This window comes from Lampetra fluviatilis, chromosome 24 (genome assembly GCF_964198595.1).
Source record: "Lampetra fluviatilis chromosome 24, kcLamFluv1.1, whole genome shotgun sequence".
In the NCBI taxonomy this organism is placed as follows: Eukaryota; Metazoa; Chordata; class Hyperoartia; order Petromyzontiformes; family Petromyzontidae; genus Lampetra; species Lampetra fluviatilis.
The window spans coordinates 11256459-11272440 of record NC_136298.1 but is presented as its reverse complement, the minus strand read 5'-3'; the positions used below and the strand labels follow the sequence as shown (position 1 = coordinate 11272440).

The following is a 15982-nucleotide window of genomic DNA, read 5'->3' as shown; positions in this document are numbered from 1 at the left end:
GGAGACTCACGGCGGCCACGAGCATGCGGTCACGAGTTCAACCCCCACGTCCGTCCGTTCCACAACGACCGCAACCGCGACAGATTTACACCGTCCCACGGCGGCAGCGTTGGGGAGAACGGCGACAGCGGTGCGGCTCGCGCGAGCGCCAGAAAGAAAAAAAAAAATCCCAGCCTCAATTCGGCAACTCGGGCCAAAAACACGACTCGTGGGCCATGACTAAAGCGCTTCTCCCAGGGGTCTCCTCTTCAACCCCAAACCCCAGAAACAACGCCAATGCCAAGAGGGGAGGGGTGGGGGAAGAGAGGGGGGGCGCGCGTACCTCATGGCCTGGAAGCCAACGGAGTAGGCGAGCTCGGCGTCCCATGGCAGTAGCGCAGAGAAGAGGAACTTGGCGTAGGTGTGCATGGGCACACTCTCCCTGTGGACCACCTTACCCAGGCCACTGTACGGGCCTCCTGCGCCCCACATACGCGCGCACACACACACAGCTCGTTACAAAACAGCTCATTGCGCAGCCTAATTACACAGCACACTTATTATACGGACAGTCGTTACACAGATCATGGTACCAGGTATAGGTGACAAACCCTTCTCCCAGCTAATTGACGAGCTGTCAAGATTTGAGGGTCGTAATTTGAGTCAAGAAGCCATCACCTTATTTACACTGCGGTGAACCTCACGCCGCTCGTGGCTGCCATGCATCACGCGAACAAACGACATTCTGCGTCCACGGCCCGTTTGTTAATCCACTGCTGGATGAGTGCCTCCATGAACCGTGTGGGTCGTGGGAGAAGGTTTGGCCATGCTTCACCACGCTGGTCGCACGAGGGTTGGTGGAGGCAACGAGCATAGATGCGTGCACATCGAAGTACAGCACAACAATGGATTTTGTTCCAATCTTCTACTGCCTACGACGTACATGCAATGCGTCAAAACCGAATGCAACCGGTGCGCGTCGGTAAGCGCGCCCCCCCCCCCCCCCCGTCACGTGGCGCGCGTCACGAACCGTCGAGCTGCAGCTCCGCCTGGCGTCGCAGGACCCGTCCGAGCGGCTCGTCCAGCGCGAGCTCCCCCAGGCGTCCGATGAGCTGCTCCTCGTGCCTGCACGCCAGGCGCTGCGCGGCGGAGCCCGGCGGCATGCAGCGCTGCTGCCCCAGGCCCAGCAGCGCCACCTCCAGCGCCAGCGTGAGGTACGACTCGCCGTCCCGGCCGCCGGGGAACGGCACGTGGTGGAACGACGGCGCCTTGGAAGAGGCTTTGACGGGCGGGACGACGGGGCGGCAGGTTAGGGTGGTCCGGGCAACACACGGATGGGCAAAAATATTCGTGTGTGTGCATATATACACACACACACAAACAAGCAGACAAAAAACAGGTAGACAAGCAGGCAGGCAGAAGGGCCTATGCAAACACAGGTAGGCAATCGGTCATTTAGCCAGACACATCAAGACAGATCGGTAAGTCAAAACGTCAACAGGCAAACATATTGAGAGGTTAACAAAAGCCAAAGATCCCCCGTATAACCTTAACAGACTGTTGGGGCAAGAGCTGTTAGCAAGTACCTATGAAGACAAATAGGCGAACAAAGACAGACAAAGAAACACACAGGCACAGATACAGACACACGCACACACACAGTGATCTCACCGGAGCTGTCGGCGCTGACCCCCGACTCATCCCCCGAGCGGCAGGCCTCGGTGAGTGTGTCGTACAGCGTCCCCACGGGGTCGAGCGGGTGCCCCACCCACCCCTCGGGATTCATGACGCTCGTGCTCTCCTTGTGCAGCGACTCTGGAGCACAGGACGGCGAGCCCGATAGGCCGGCACGCTTTAGCGAGCCTCCCCCCATTACGCAACAATGCAGTCGAGAGAGGGCGAGCGCGTCTGCAGCCCCCGCGGGTCAAATCACCAATTACTTTGGAGGTGTGTAATTGGATAGTCATCATCGTCATCATCCGGCGTAATCAATCCACTGCTGGAGGAAGGCCGTCCAAAGCCGTCGCCATTGGCCGCATCGGCCATCATCACGTTGAGCGACCGGCCCCGCCCGATCCCGATAATCTTTCTGTAAGGGGGGTCCCCTCCCCCCCCCCCCATAAACGTCACGACGCCTTCGTCGGTTTGCGTTTTTGTTCCCTGATCGGCGTGTTCCACGTATGGAAAAAAATCTAATCACTAAACAATTTTTTTTTTTACCAGGTAAGGCCCACTGAGCTATGTAGCTCTTTTTCAGAGGCAACCTGGACACAAATGATAGCTCAAAGCAGTGGCTTATCACGTGGAAATTTATAGCAGCCAAATAATCTAAAAACGCACGTTTCTAAAATGTGGAGGGAAAAACCGGAGGACCCAGGGGAAATGCAAACTCCAAATATACAGCAGGCGTCAGGGTCGGGATCAAACCCACAACCTCCTGCATACCAGGCGAGGCAGATAACATCTCCTAGCCACCGCGGCGCGTGTAATCGAGACGCCGCCCGGCTCTGCCGCAGGTGGCCGATGGGCGGCATGGCGGCGGTCCCCGCGGACTCACCCTTGCGCTGCTGCTGGTACTCGCGCAGCTGCTTCTCCTGCTGGAAGAGCAGCGTGGACGCCACGGTCACGGCGAGGCGCAGCGCCTCCGTGGCGTAGCCGTGCGAACGCAGCGCGTCCACGCGCGCGCACGCCGTCGGGAAGTACTCTGGAGTCACGGGGACGGGGCGGGGATGGGCAACAAGGAGATTCACATTTGCATCGCCCGTTCGGCACTAGCGAAGGCAGAGAAGGGGTGGTGGTGGCCCAACATTAAATCCGCCAAACGTTCATGTTTGGTCAGCAAAGTCCCGGCGATTTTGTCGCCGGTAAATAAAATCTGGCTCAAGCAGCAGCTCTGGCGTAGAGCGGACGCACCCGAGCAGAGTGCAGGGCCTATGAGCGGCGCCCAGGGCCCAAAGCACTCACTGGGGCGGGAGCGAGTGTGAAAGTGTGGCACGTGGTGCTGACGGAGAGGGGGGCTACCAAGCTCGTCACGTGTCCTTGTTGTGCCTCCCGGAAATGTGGCATCTCAAGGCACTGCTGCTGCACGGCTGTGGTGCGCGACTGCTCCTGCCACCAACTCACCATGCCACAGCGGCCGTCCTCGGGCTCCGAGCAGATGGGGCTGCTGCGTCTGTTGCTGCTGCTGGTGCGCCTGCGCGTCACCATGGTTACACGTCTCGTAGTCCCCGGCGATGATCTTCTGGAGGTGAGCGTCCCGCCAATCCAGCTCCCCGGCCTCGACGGCGCGGGCGAAGACGGTGCGCCGTCGCCGAGCGCCATCTGCGGTCGGCGCGAGGGAGGGAGGCACGGGGCACAATGTGCGGTGAGAAGAGGGTCGTGGGCGTTGTAGGACGGACATTATTGCACGGGGTCGGACTCGCTGCGAGCTACTCGATTGCTCCCGATGCCGGGCAGCGCCAGGGACAATCTCATGTTCAGAAGCTCACAAGTGTAGAGTGCGTGCGTTCCTCTTACTGTTGTGGGTGTCATTCAATCTTTAAAAAGGAACAAATCCATAAACCTCCTCTCCTATCCAAACATTAATTATCGTGGCCGCCGTAACGCAACCCCTGTTACTTGTGTAGGCGGCGATCACGTAACGACGCGCGGACTCGCCAGTTGAAATGGATTTTTTTATTTTTTACTACGCTCGCGACGCAAGCGTCGATCTGTGGGAATCGATCATTGACAACCTACAGTGGCGGGGCGCGCCGACGCCGGCGTGCCCACCACGGCTCACGAAGCGAGCGACGCAGCGCAAACGAGACGGCCGAGAAGAAAACAAACGAAGAATCCAATTGTGAGCCCCTCGCCCCACACCCGACCGAACGATCAGAATTCGTCAAATTGATGAGTGGAGGGGGGGGGGGGGCGGGGTTGGGGGGCGGAGGAAGAGGTGAATTGTCACAGGCCTCATTGTTAGGGCTCCTCGCTTTGTTTCTCTGCCCCCGGCACTTCCACGGAAACATGAGCAGCCTGAAAACACTGCACGCTGTTGTGGAGCAGCTGGGGGGTTTGGGGGGGGCGGGGGCGGAGAGGGGGGGGGGTGCAGGTGGAGACGGAGCACCGCAGTGCCCGGTGGCGGCGCTCGTCACGAGCAGACCGAGCAAAAGCTTCAAGCGGCCAAGCGGCGCAAGGGCCCAAGGATGGTGGATGAATCATCAGCTCGAATACAAAATTCCAAATAAACATAAAACACGCCAGTGTACATGCACGAAACCAATTAGTCTCAAACTTGTCTGCATCTCTCTTCTCTCACCTCACGACAGCTCAAGTTGCGTCTATACATCCCCTATCTTACCACACACACACACAGCGATGTGTTCTATAGCTCTCCAGCGATCTCGCTCGAACGTTGTCCGTTTATTATTAGGGCCTCCCCCCCCCCCCCCATGGGGCCAGCAGAGCCGTGATCGTGCATCTCCCGCGAGGGGCCCTCACCCGTGAGCGGCGCGCCCGGCAAGGCCCCCACCGGCTCCAGGAGGTCCCCGCTGGGGTTGCCGTCCTCCGAGGGGCAGAACTCCGTCTCGTCCCAGCGGCGCAGGAGACGCAGCCAGCCGGCGCGCTCCGAGGGGCGGCAGTGCGGGTTGAGCACCACGCACATCCACAGCGAGCCTGGGGGAGAGGGGTGAGTGGGGGGAGGGCGTCACCACCTCTTCTTCTCTCGTGCGGCGGGGTGTGCCGATCGGTAACGTCAATACGTCCGTGCGGGGTTTGGTGGCGGCTTCTGGAGCGGGCACCGGCGGTACAATGTGCTGCGATTCACATGGAGACCCGTGGATTCGCTTCGTCGGTCACGGGTCGAGACTGCCGACCGCAGTCGCGCCGCGGCCTCTCGACCGGCGCATCTGCCACGCGACGTGCTCATGACGAGCGGCGGGGGGGTGGGGGGGGGCTGGGCCTCAATCAATTAACGCCGGCGCTAACGCAGGAGGCCTGGGCGCCAGCTGTCCCCGTCTCCCGAGGTCCCCGTGGTTTCCGCGGGGGCCGTCGCTGCGGGGAGGTCGGATGTCACAACTCGCGCCCGCGCGTGCACGTCACGGCCCACAATTCATTCGGTCGTTCGCGTAAACACGGACGCTGGCGGAACAGCGAGTCCGTGGGGGGAGGGGGGGGGTGGCGACTCCGCAGACCGCTCGGATCAACGTGTGGTATGGCCGCGGAAGACCTACCCCAGCTGTACAGTTTTCATGGTAATCAAATCATAAAATAATGAACAGACAAGGGTCTGTTGCACGACCGAAACATAAAATAACAATGAGGTCCATAGACCCAAAGGGCATTCTGCCGTTGTCCGGCAAACACTGCCTGCTGCATTAAAGACTGCCATTTTCCAGCAGCATTTGTCTAAGCAGCAAAACCCTGCGCGGGGTTCGTCTTTATCAGCAGGGTACGACCCCCAAGAAATGCAGCAAATTTATTTGCCAAAAAACGAGTCTGATTGCTGCCCATCTGAGATCAGCGATGTTTGAATAGAGTGAAACCGATACAACAACGCATTTCAGGGGAGCGGTCAAATTGAACGTCGGGCGCGGGCGAGGATGCACACAATGCTGGCCCTCCCCAAATCCGATTGCGTGGGTGGGGGGCCGGTGAGGGGGGGGGGGGCGCGGGGGGGGGGGGTGTTGGTGCTGGGGGTCTCGCACGCACCCAGCTCGTCCCACAGCTGGCGGAACTTGTCGAGTTTGGCCACGCCCTGGTGCTGCCACGCCGAGAGGCGAGGGTCGGCCATGAACTGCTCCGTCATCAGCGTCAGCATCCGCGCGCCGTTGCAGTCACGCATCTTCAGCATCTCCCGCACCTGCAGCCGAGCCCACACAGCGACGACGGCGACGCACGCGTGAGCGAGCGCGTCCCTTATGCCGCCCGCATCTCCACGTGACCAAAAACCGTCTGATCCGAGATCAGGCCTGCCCCCCACCCTCCACCCTTTTTTTATTTTTATTTTGCTCGGACCTCATGGCGCTCACGCGATTTAAATTCTAAATGGTCGGGCACACACGCAGCGTCCTTACGTTCAGGGTCAAGATGTCATCGTGGCGGAAGTCCCAGAATGCCACCGCACCTCCACCAAGGCCGGCTACTATCCTCAGACAGCAGCAGCAGCAAATCGGCATGCAGCGACCTCAAGGCTCTGCCCAAAACGGCGGCATCGGCGACGATTTAAACGAATCATCATCCGATCCGAGATGCGATTTATTTGCTCGCAACCCCGACCGTTAACGAAACCCGAAAATGTTTAAGCTGCGGAGACAATTTATGAACGCAAACGAGTGGCATAAAGCGGATAAACATCGCGAAACCGCTCGGCAGCGCTCCGTCGTGCACGCGGACAAAAGGGGCCTCTCGCACGAACGCATTCGTTTGCGAGGCGACAGGGTTCGCAAAGATGTATTTATTCAAATTATACCCTCATTCAATGGGCAATCTGAAAGGGCTATTTCTTACACAGCCCACTGAGATTCATTATCCCTCTTGTAAAGGATGCTTGGATAAGCAATAGTACCACAGGAGCCGTTGCTTATTTATTTACCGCTTGGGAGCTAGCTAATTTTCACATTTGGGATTCGGGCTGTGACAACAGCGCACAATGGCCTACCTCTGCGAGCGACACAAGAGCATCGCTCAGATCCCGCTGTAACTGCGCACGGCGATGCTCGTTCGTCATTCGTTCCCTGGCAACCAAAATGCACGAGCGGACGCAGCAGGAGTTGAATCTCGACGCCTCCTCGCAAAACGAGCCGGGTGTGAGAGCATAAACCTGCGAGTCACCTGGTCCAATGCCTGGTCAGCTCGCCACTGGGACCACCTGATCACGGTGTCACGAGATCACCCTCGGTGTCGTGTCACCTGGCCAATAAGGTCACCTGACGACGTGGTGACATGGCTACCTGGTCACGTAAAATCACAGAGCAACCAGGTGACTAGACCACCTGGTCACCTTAGTCACATGACCATTGGAGCCACTTGGTCACGTACTTCACCTTTCCACCCAACTATCTGGTCATGCAACCACCTGGTCACCTAACTACAAGCCCACCTGGTCACCACCTGCCCACCGAGTCGTCGTCACTTTGGTCACCTCGATTACGCATCCCCCCCACCCCCACCCCCACGGGTCACATGACCACCTGGGTCACACGAGAAGCTGCCACACGGGTGCAGAGCGGTCCGTGGCCTCACCTTGGCGAACATGGACGTGAGCTGCTTGCCGGCGCAGAAGTAGCCGCCCTGCGACAGGAAGTGCCGCACCTGCTCACGCACCTGCTCCTCGTCCAGGTGCCAGCAGTTGGCATCGTCAATGGCGGCGCCCGCCGTGGGGTCCGGGGCTCCTGCAAGGGACAGCGGTCAGGAGAGCGGCGGCGGCGCCATCGGCCGTCGTAATCACTGCTACCAGGGCTTAAGTTGCGGACCTTGTCCGTCCGGGTCGCTGGTTGTGTTGCCACCCTGTCCTGCTATTCCCAGGATCATCCGCTTGTGAGTTGAAGCCAGTTGCTGTCCTGGGAAGTCTGTCAGGCCCTCCCATGAACGTAAGAAGCCCCGATTTGTGTCAGCTGTGTAACGATGCACCACTCAGGGCATCGCGTTTACAAAGACTTCTCCCCTCTTGCAGTACGGCGAGATATTCCTCTTCCCGGAAGCTCATTTTACGGCGACCCAGACAATAAACTCTGCACCTGAAACCACCACATCCAGTGTGTACTTCCTATTGCCATAGCTGCGGCAACCAGTCAAGCAGTCGCCTACTCCTTTCCACCAACGGCCCGGAAAACATTCAGCGAGAAACATTAAGCCCTGGCGACGACGGTGACGAAACAATTATACACCGCGCGCGCACGTGTAATACACCGGGCACGTACGCATGCGCACGCCACGTACATAAAAACTAAAAGCATTACAGCACTCAGAATAATAATAATAGTGATTTTAAACGCGCTTCTATTGTGGCACATGCAAAGCGGCCGTATATTTCACCAGACGCTGACGGGCGGGACAGAAAGCCGGACGGAAATAGGCCGCGTGTGCAACGGACAGGACGGGGGGGGGGCGGACGCATTTCATGCGGGTGATTGGGCCATTCACGCTCGCAGTGGAAAAAGATACAACGGCAAAACATTTTCCCCACGGCGTGAATGTGAACGATAATTGCGCGGGACGTCGTTAAGGCCGCTATTAAGGGGCGCGTGATTAACGAAGTCGTGGGGGGAGAGGCACGAGAGCACAGTTCGGCGTGGAGAGAAGTCGTCTAATTGCAACAATTTAGAGGAGGCGAAAGATCCAGCTGGAAGGAAAAGAGGGAAGGAAGGAAGAAGGTTCGAGAGGATGCGGCGGAGACCGCACATCGGCCAGGCAAAACGACACACCGCAGACTGCGGTAAGGAGGAGCCGAGACAAAGCCGGCTGCTGCGAGGCGCCGGTCACGGCGGTGACAGAGCCCGTGCACGGTACGCCGTTGTTTTCTCCTCACAGAACAAAAACTTAGAAAGCTGCACCCGCTGCGTTGGGGCAGCAAGAGCCGGAGCAGACGACGAGTCCCCACGGTCAAAGACCAAGAGAATGATGAAGAAGAAGAAACAGAAGAAAAAGGACCCAAATTAGGCATATTCCAGAGGGATTGCTTTGCTGGAGCAAGCTCCAGATGGATGGGAGGGGAAAAAGGCACCTTGGTCATATGACCACCTTGGGACCACCTGACCACCTGGTCACCCCCTTGGCAGAGAACAAAAGGCACTGCTCAGTGAGGAGAGGAGAGCTCAAGCTCAGACCGGAGGGAGGAAACTCGAACCAAGAACCTGCCCCTCAGGTAGAGACGGGTTACAATGGGGCTCAATGTTGGTGCTGGACCCCGGGTTGCTCTCTCCGCTCCGGCCCCACCACCTCCCCTTACACACACACGCAGTTCGTTTTTTGCAACGCCGATTGTGATGGGGCGGCGTTTCGGCACCGCGTACATCGCCATCCTCCGCTGCTCTGGTTCAGTACGTGACCACGCTGCGTGCGGCACGATGCCCAACGTCTTGCTACCCCCGAGTGCGTTCGGTTCCCGAAGAAGCTCCCGGCACGTGGAGCGGAATGTCGGACACCATCGTCCCGAACAACGCGTCGACGGCACGAGAGGGGAGCGCGTGGGCGTAACGTACCGTGGAGCTGGTTGATCTGCGAATCGCACGACAGGATCTCGTCGGCGAGCCGCTGGGCGGTGGGCAGCACCTCGGTGTGGTGCGCCGCGATCAGGTACTGCGCCAGCTTCTGCAGCTGGTCCCTGCTGAGCTGCGACAGCGTCTCCGAGATGGGCAGGCGCAGCTGCACGCGCTCGGCGCGCCGGATGCGGTGCAGCGCCAGCGCGGCGACGTGAGCGCAGTACACGATGCCGCGCTCGCCGCAGCCGCAGCTCACAGACGTCAGCTTGCAGCGGTCGAAGCTGAGCGCGACGCGCAGAGTCCGGTCCGAGTCCGTCACGGTCCCGCTCAGGTGGAAACCTGGAGGAGGAGGAGGAGGGAGGAGAAGGGGGGGGGGGGGCGGCCACGATCGGTTTTGCGTCGGTGGAAAAAACTTTGCAGAAACAGCGTCCGCTGCCAACGATTGCGCCGGGAAGATAGCCGGCTGGTTCGGCGGTGAAAGCGCCAAAAGCCCGTGGTGTGAATCTAGGTGGCGCTGCCGGTGATCAAAGTGGGTTCCCGAGTGTGCCCGGGTTGATGTTCTCAGCCCGGTCACCAGCGGCTTGTATAAAGACCCGCAGACCGACACGGAGACTCGCTCGTAGGCGCGTATATAAAAGACTCGGAGACTTACGCAGAGAGCCATCATCAACTTACACAGGGAAGCGAGTTGTGATTACAAACGTGGCGATGTGATGGTCTGCACTCGCTTCGTGAGTTCCAAACGGATTATTCGTCTCAAAATGTTGGCCGCACACTCACAATAAATTGAGCGAGAAAAAAAAAAAAATCGCACAATTAAATGTTGCCGATCGAAATCTCATGCGCAACCTTTAACATTCGTTCTGTTTTTACATCATGTCACTCTTATTGGTGGCAGTAATTTGAGAAACAAACTATTACTTACACACATGTTAAGAGTCTACGAATCCAATCCTAACCGCTGCATCTCGGTGCGGGAGATTAACTTGCTCCTCCAACAACAGCAACAATAACATTTCCACCAACCTGACACTCAGGACACCTGCTACGGTTGCCATGTTGGGGGTAACATACAACAATAGAAGCCGAGGATGAACGCCGGTCCAGGGTTTTTGCCATTTAAACGAACGCTGCTGGTAACACAATTGGTCTGCAAGCCCATGAGGCCGATGGACACGTCTTTACTACAATATAGCATTCTTATTGTGGGAGACGTAGAGAAATTCGATGTCCTGTCCGTTCATTTTGTTACCGCTTCCATGATCTTTAACCAGAGTGCATGAGGAGTTTACACAAACAAAAAGGCACATTTTCATCATGATGTGATTTTTTGACCCAGAAAACCCACACCGAGCCTCAAGAATCCTTTTCAGGAAGGGGCCTGCGCACTGGCTTGTTGGGACAGTTCTGTTTTATGGAGAATTGTTCACATGAGGAGGAGACCCATGTGCATATGGCAACACTACAAACGCACAGTCGAGTTCAAGAATTCACTTGCTGTACCGCAACCTCCTTGAGGCTTGCCGGGTTTCACCGATCCACGCGTGCGAGATCCACCAAAAACCCGCGCCTCCAAAAGCGACAGGCCAGGCGCACGCCCCACTGATGCCGCGAAAAAAAAAAAAACACGGACTAAATATTCCTCGGGAAAGACATTGCGCACCGACCGTGCAGCGCAAAGCCATTAATCATTCACGCGTCCGTCAGTCAAGCGCACCGGCGCTGAGCGGCACTGGCAGGCGCGGGAGTCTCGCCGGGGCCGATGCTACTCCGCAGCAGCGGCGGCGGTGGCGGCGGCGGCGGCCGGCTCCCAGGATTGCGAGCGTCTCTCGTGGCCGGCGCCAGTGAGGGCCGTACGCCCACAGCCAACATTTCCCTTCCAATCACCCCGCAAATTGGCTCCTCGAGTCAAATGCAATGAAAGAGTATGCGCATACATTTCCACGGGTACGCGTTTCCACGGCACCAAGAAATAAAAGGGTTTTTTTTTTTAATTCACGAGTGACCTCTTTATTATTTGACGTTGAGCCCGATTTAACCAACCGCTCGAATAAAGAATTTTTTTTTTTTCTCAAAAGGCCAACTCCGAATTGAGCCTCAATTTTGGCCCCTCTCCCCCCCCCCCCCAATGTCCGACGCCATCGTTCAACATGCCCGGGGGGATAGAGAGAGAGCTTCTTCTGGAACGGCGCGTGGCGAAACATCGGACCTCGTGCCAAACAACCGGGGGGGGGGGGGGGTAACCACACAAATACCACACAAATCCCACACAGGAGTTTTTTACGCGGCCGAATGTTTGCTTGGGTTTTTGCGCCCATTGTTAGGTGCCCGGCGCTGCACGACAAAACATTCTCCACGTACACCATTTGCCGCTTGTTTACCTAAATGACGGGCGCTTGAATAGAACATTGCCAAGGCCTCGGAGCGGAGAAAGGATTCAAATGGGCAGGCAAGCTGCTCCACGCACTCCATGGGCTTCAATGGGGGTGAAATGACTTCTCAAAAAAGCCTCGTCGCATGTCCAAATAACCCCACTGCCTTTTCTTTTGGATAAACAAAGCAATTTTCATGTTCCTGGGATAAACATGCACATCTTGATAAGTGCATCAGCCTTATCCATGTGCCCTGGCCCATCCCCGCAGACTACTCACACACAAACCCGCATAGCCCCAATACATACATAAATACAGATTCCCACACACCTTTCACACACATCACTGGACAAACTCAAACACACACACGTCCACGCATCCCGCATACAGAATTGCACATGTCTCTTAAGCAAAACACACGAACATATAACACTAACACGACGCACGCATCACTGTGCTCACACGAGCCTTCGCAAAATAAGTGTACGTCACTGGCAACACCGCCTACCCTGGTACCGTGGTACCCTGCTACACGCTCCACACGACGATCATCATCCTTAATTTTAGTGTCTAAATGAATCGGTGCTGGGGATGAGTTGAAGATGCAGCGGTGGGCCTTGACGAGTGCTGGCGAGGCTGTGGGTTTTGATGTGGGCTTGGCTTGTTAATTTCTAGGCGAGGCCGTGGGGTGTTGTTTGGCGAGGCCGTGGATGTTTTTTGGTGAGGCCGTGGCTGTTTTTTGGTGAGGCCGTGGCTGTTTTTTGGCAAGGACGTGGATGCTATCTGGCGAGACCGTGGCTGTTTTTTGGTGAGTCCGCGAGATGTTGTTTGGCGAGGACGTGGACGAGCACCTGTGTGATGAGGATGCTCACCACGTCTGCGTTCGTCCCATCCCGTGCTCAAACTGCCTCAGTGCAGCTCCCTCAGCCCCGGGCATTTTTAGCAAATCCTCAAAATTTCGTGCCCCACTAAACTTGTCAACACACATCACCGATGTTCCCTGCTGTTTGCTATTATCCCAGACTGCTTTTGAAAAACCCCTTCGCTTGTTTCACTGTGATCTGGGGGAGGGACCCACATCCTTTTTGTTTCCTAATGAACCTCGAACAACGCCAGACGGAGAAACGTCAATTCATTAATTTACAATTGGGGGGGTGGGGGGAATAATAACATCATCGATATGTTGTATTGTATTAAACTGTGCATGTCCGTGTTGCGTATCCATAAACATCGTTACATCGTCGCTGCTCTGGCGAGGAACCAGAAGGTAGGCAGGGACCCAGCCACACTCCCCGTCGCTCCGTCTCGCTCGCCACGACGAACACGCGTGTGCAAGGAAGGCTTCGCCCGGGGGGGGGGGGGAGGAAGAGACACTCTCCGCGCATTTCTCCTGTGGCCATCTCGAGTGTAATTGACCAAATCCTCTCGTCTCATTTGCGCTTTCACCGCGTGGGATTCGTTAGCGGCGCAGAGTCCCGGCGCCGACCTCGATGAGCCGCGCACGCCCGGCGCGGAGGAGACGACGACACGACGCATTTTTAAAAAACAAAAAATCCGGCCGCCGAATTCGCCGAAAAAATGCCCAACGCCCACCGCGGTGCCGGGACAACAATAACGAATCGTCACGCCACCCCCAGCCCGGCACAGCCCGGCACGGCGCGGCACGCCACTCGCTCGGACGTCCTTTCAGGCCGGCGCCGCTGCCCATTGGATCTGATGTCAGAGCCGACGCGGACGCCGCGCAGATTTGGAGACAATGAACGGCGGCAGCGGCGCTGGGCCCGGCCGTGCCCTCTCAAAAGGAGCAGCTCCGCCATCTGGATGATCGCAGCAGCAGCGAGCGGGGGCGGAGAGAGCCATCGCCCTGACCCAGGACCACAGCCCCGAGTGACGTTGCGAGACCCGAGGCCGAGGAGGATCTCGGGAGTGAAATAAAAATGCGATTTGATTGTGGAAGTGGACGTCTCACCTCTCCCCGCCCCCCCGCCCCCCACTTCGCATATGGCGGTCACTTTGAGAGGAAGGGGCCAAGCTCACAAAGCTGAGTGGAGGTGGGGGGGGCAGAGGAGACCCCGTCCTTTGTTGTCGAGCGGCATCACCGGCATGAACCGGTGAACCGCCGCACACTCGACTCCCCGTGCCCCCCCCCCCCCCCCCATGGCAGGAGACATGGCTGTGTGCGTTTCATGGCGACGCCGATTTCGGGCGACAATTACCACCGCATACGGCCTTTTAATTGTCATTTCACGAAGACCTTTGCCGTGCGTTTAATTAACGGCTATCAAACGCGCCGTGCTCTGAGGCTACGGCGCGCGGGAGGGACGTGCGCGTGCGCACACACGTCGTCTGTGCACGTGTGTGTAGGTGTGTGTAGGTGTAGGTGGGGAGCGGTGGTGGAGCGGTTAGCGCGCTGCGCTACGAACCTGGCGACCCGGGTTCGATTCTCGCTCACGGACGATTATCTGAACCGGTCCTGGGCCTCCCCTAGGTCGACTCAGCCTCAAACGAGTACCTGGTGCGATGTGTAAACATCGCCACTGGGGAGACAAAGGCGGCCGGGCGTGGTGCTGGCCACCCACCCCCACGTGTGCAGTGTCGGCCTTCATAGGTGCTCGCTAACAGCACTTGCCCCAACAGTTTGTTCAGGCTATACGGGAGATCTTTGTCTTTGTGTATGTGTGTGTGTACGCGCGCTCGCATGTTGGGCACGCCGCCGCCTGTCGCCCGGCGAGCCCCCGACCTCCCAATCGATGTCTCGGCCAGAGAAGATAAACATCGCAGCCGGTCCCCCTCGTGCCTCCACAGACGCACTGCGGATTTCAAAAGGGGCTTTTATAAAAAAAAACCGGGAGATAAAGCCAAGCGATGCGTGTCGAGGCGACACGACGTGTCATGTCGTCCTCTCCGGCCCACGGCAATCGCGCGCTCCTCCTTCCTCCTCCGCCGCTCAGTCCGCACTCCATCACCGCTCCCGAGCGGGGCAGCCAGGAACGAACGGGGAGACCGCACGAGCGACTGCGGATGTCGGCAGCGGCGCCTGCCGAGTAAAGCAAGCGCGGCGGATTGTCCCGGCGAGCCGCGCGTCACTCGTACCCGTCATGCGTTCCGAGTGCGAGGAAAAGAGAGTCAAGTTTGACCGCTTATATTCCACTCGAGCCGTGAAACCCCCCAACCTACCCACAATCCCCATAACGAAATGGCCAAACAGGCGAGGTTACTCTCTCGGTGTTTTACGAACGAGGCTGCGGCTCTGGCAAGGGGGAGATACTCGCTGCACCGGGCAAGCCGGCTGGGCCAGGAGCCCCGGTTATATTTGCGCTGCGGCTCACCGTGTTTGCCCGAGTCAGGACATCCTTTGGGAGCGCGCTAAATCACCCTGGTCAGAGAGAGAGCGAAAGAGAAAATGGGCACGAGGAGAAACGGGGGGCCCGGGATTAGGGTCTGCGAAGAGCGATGAGACGGCGCTCCCGTCCAAATAAAACCCCCGCGCAATGGAGAGGGAGCGGGAGCGCAAGCGAGCGAGCGAGTTAAAAAGACAGCTCTGTGTCAGTGTGAAGGATGTGCATTGTCCGCGCGGCATAAAGGACACAATGGCCGACACTCGACTCCTCTCGCGAGCAGCCCTTATCGTGGGCGAGAAATACGGCAGGCCGCGTCTCCATGGCGACTGGCACCGCGATATCCACTGGGGCCCCCGAGACGATTCACTCGGAGGGGCAGTCCCCGACCCTGCTCACCCAGGCGCCCCCCTCCTCCTCCCCTCGCGCGCGTGCCGCCGCCGTCGCCGCGGCGGAGAGACGTGGCCCGGTGGAGCCACAAAGGAAGCGGCGGAACAACCGCGCCATGCCAGAAAAGAAAAAAATCCCCGGGTGCCGAAACCCGTCGCTGCAACCAAAACGTTCCCTCGGTACCGAAGACCGACAGCAGTCGTACGCACTCGCCAAAACCCAGGCGCCGGCAGCGCGACGCCAGAAACGACCCGCACCAAAATCCCGGCGCCGAAACCCCCGAGACCGAAACCTGCGCGCCGCAACCGCCGCACCGGCAACATCTTCAGCCGCCTGCACCGAAACCTCGGCACCGAAACGGCTACAACAAAACCCTTGCGCCAAAACTCTCCGTAGCCAAAGACCACCGAAACCTCCCGTTTTCTTACGGATGCATTCCTCACAAAAAGGCCCTCCATAGCAAACCATGTCAAGTCCGTCGTGCCGGACGAACGCCTGGACCACGTCGCGTGAGGCCCAACAGCACCGCGCAAGATAGATATGGAGAGAGATAGAGATAGGGAGAGATCGATGGAGAGAGAGAGAGGGTGCACGCCAATTGTTTCCTGTTTTGCATTTTTATGAAGTGAGCACGGGGGCACACAAACTGTTCTCGCGTAATGAAGTGCGGCGTCGCCCAATTTCTCCGCCGCCGCCGTCGCCGCCGCCGGGCGCGAGCGAG

General features: G+C 58.1%; 1 protein-coding gene across 1 annotated transcript in view; it reads right to left on the bottom strand.

Moving 5' to 3' along the window:
• LOC144941157 (zinc finger SWIM domain-containing protein 6-like) overlaps positions 1 to 15982 on the bottom strand; it is a 51490-nt gene that overhangs the window by 8346 nt on the left and 27162 nt on the right. Inside the window, 9 exon segments of the mRNA XM_078867708.1 lie at positions 323 to 458; positions 1010 to 1258; positions 1651 to 1794; positions 2537 to 2683; positions 3103 to 3300; positions 4462 to 4635; positions 5671 to 5821; positions 7204 to 7352; positions 9162 to 9500. Of these exon segments, the coding sequence (XP_078723834.1) occupies positions 323 to 458; positions 1010 to 1258; positions 1651 to 1794; positions 2537 to 2683; positions 3103 to 3300; positions 4462 to 4635; positions 5671 to 5821; positions 7204 to 7352; positions 9162 to 9500 (1687 nt within the window).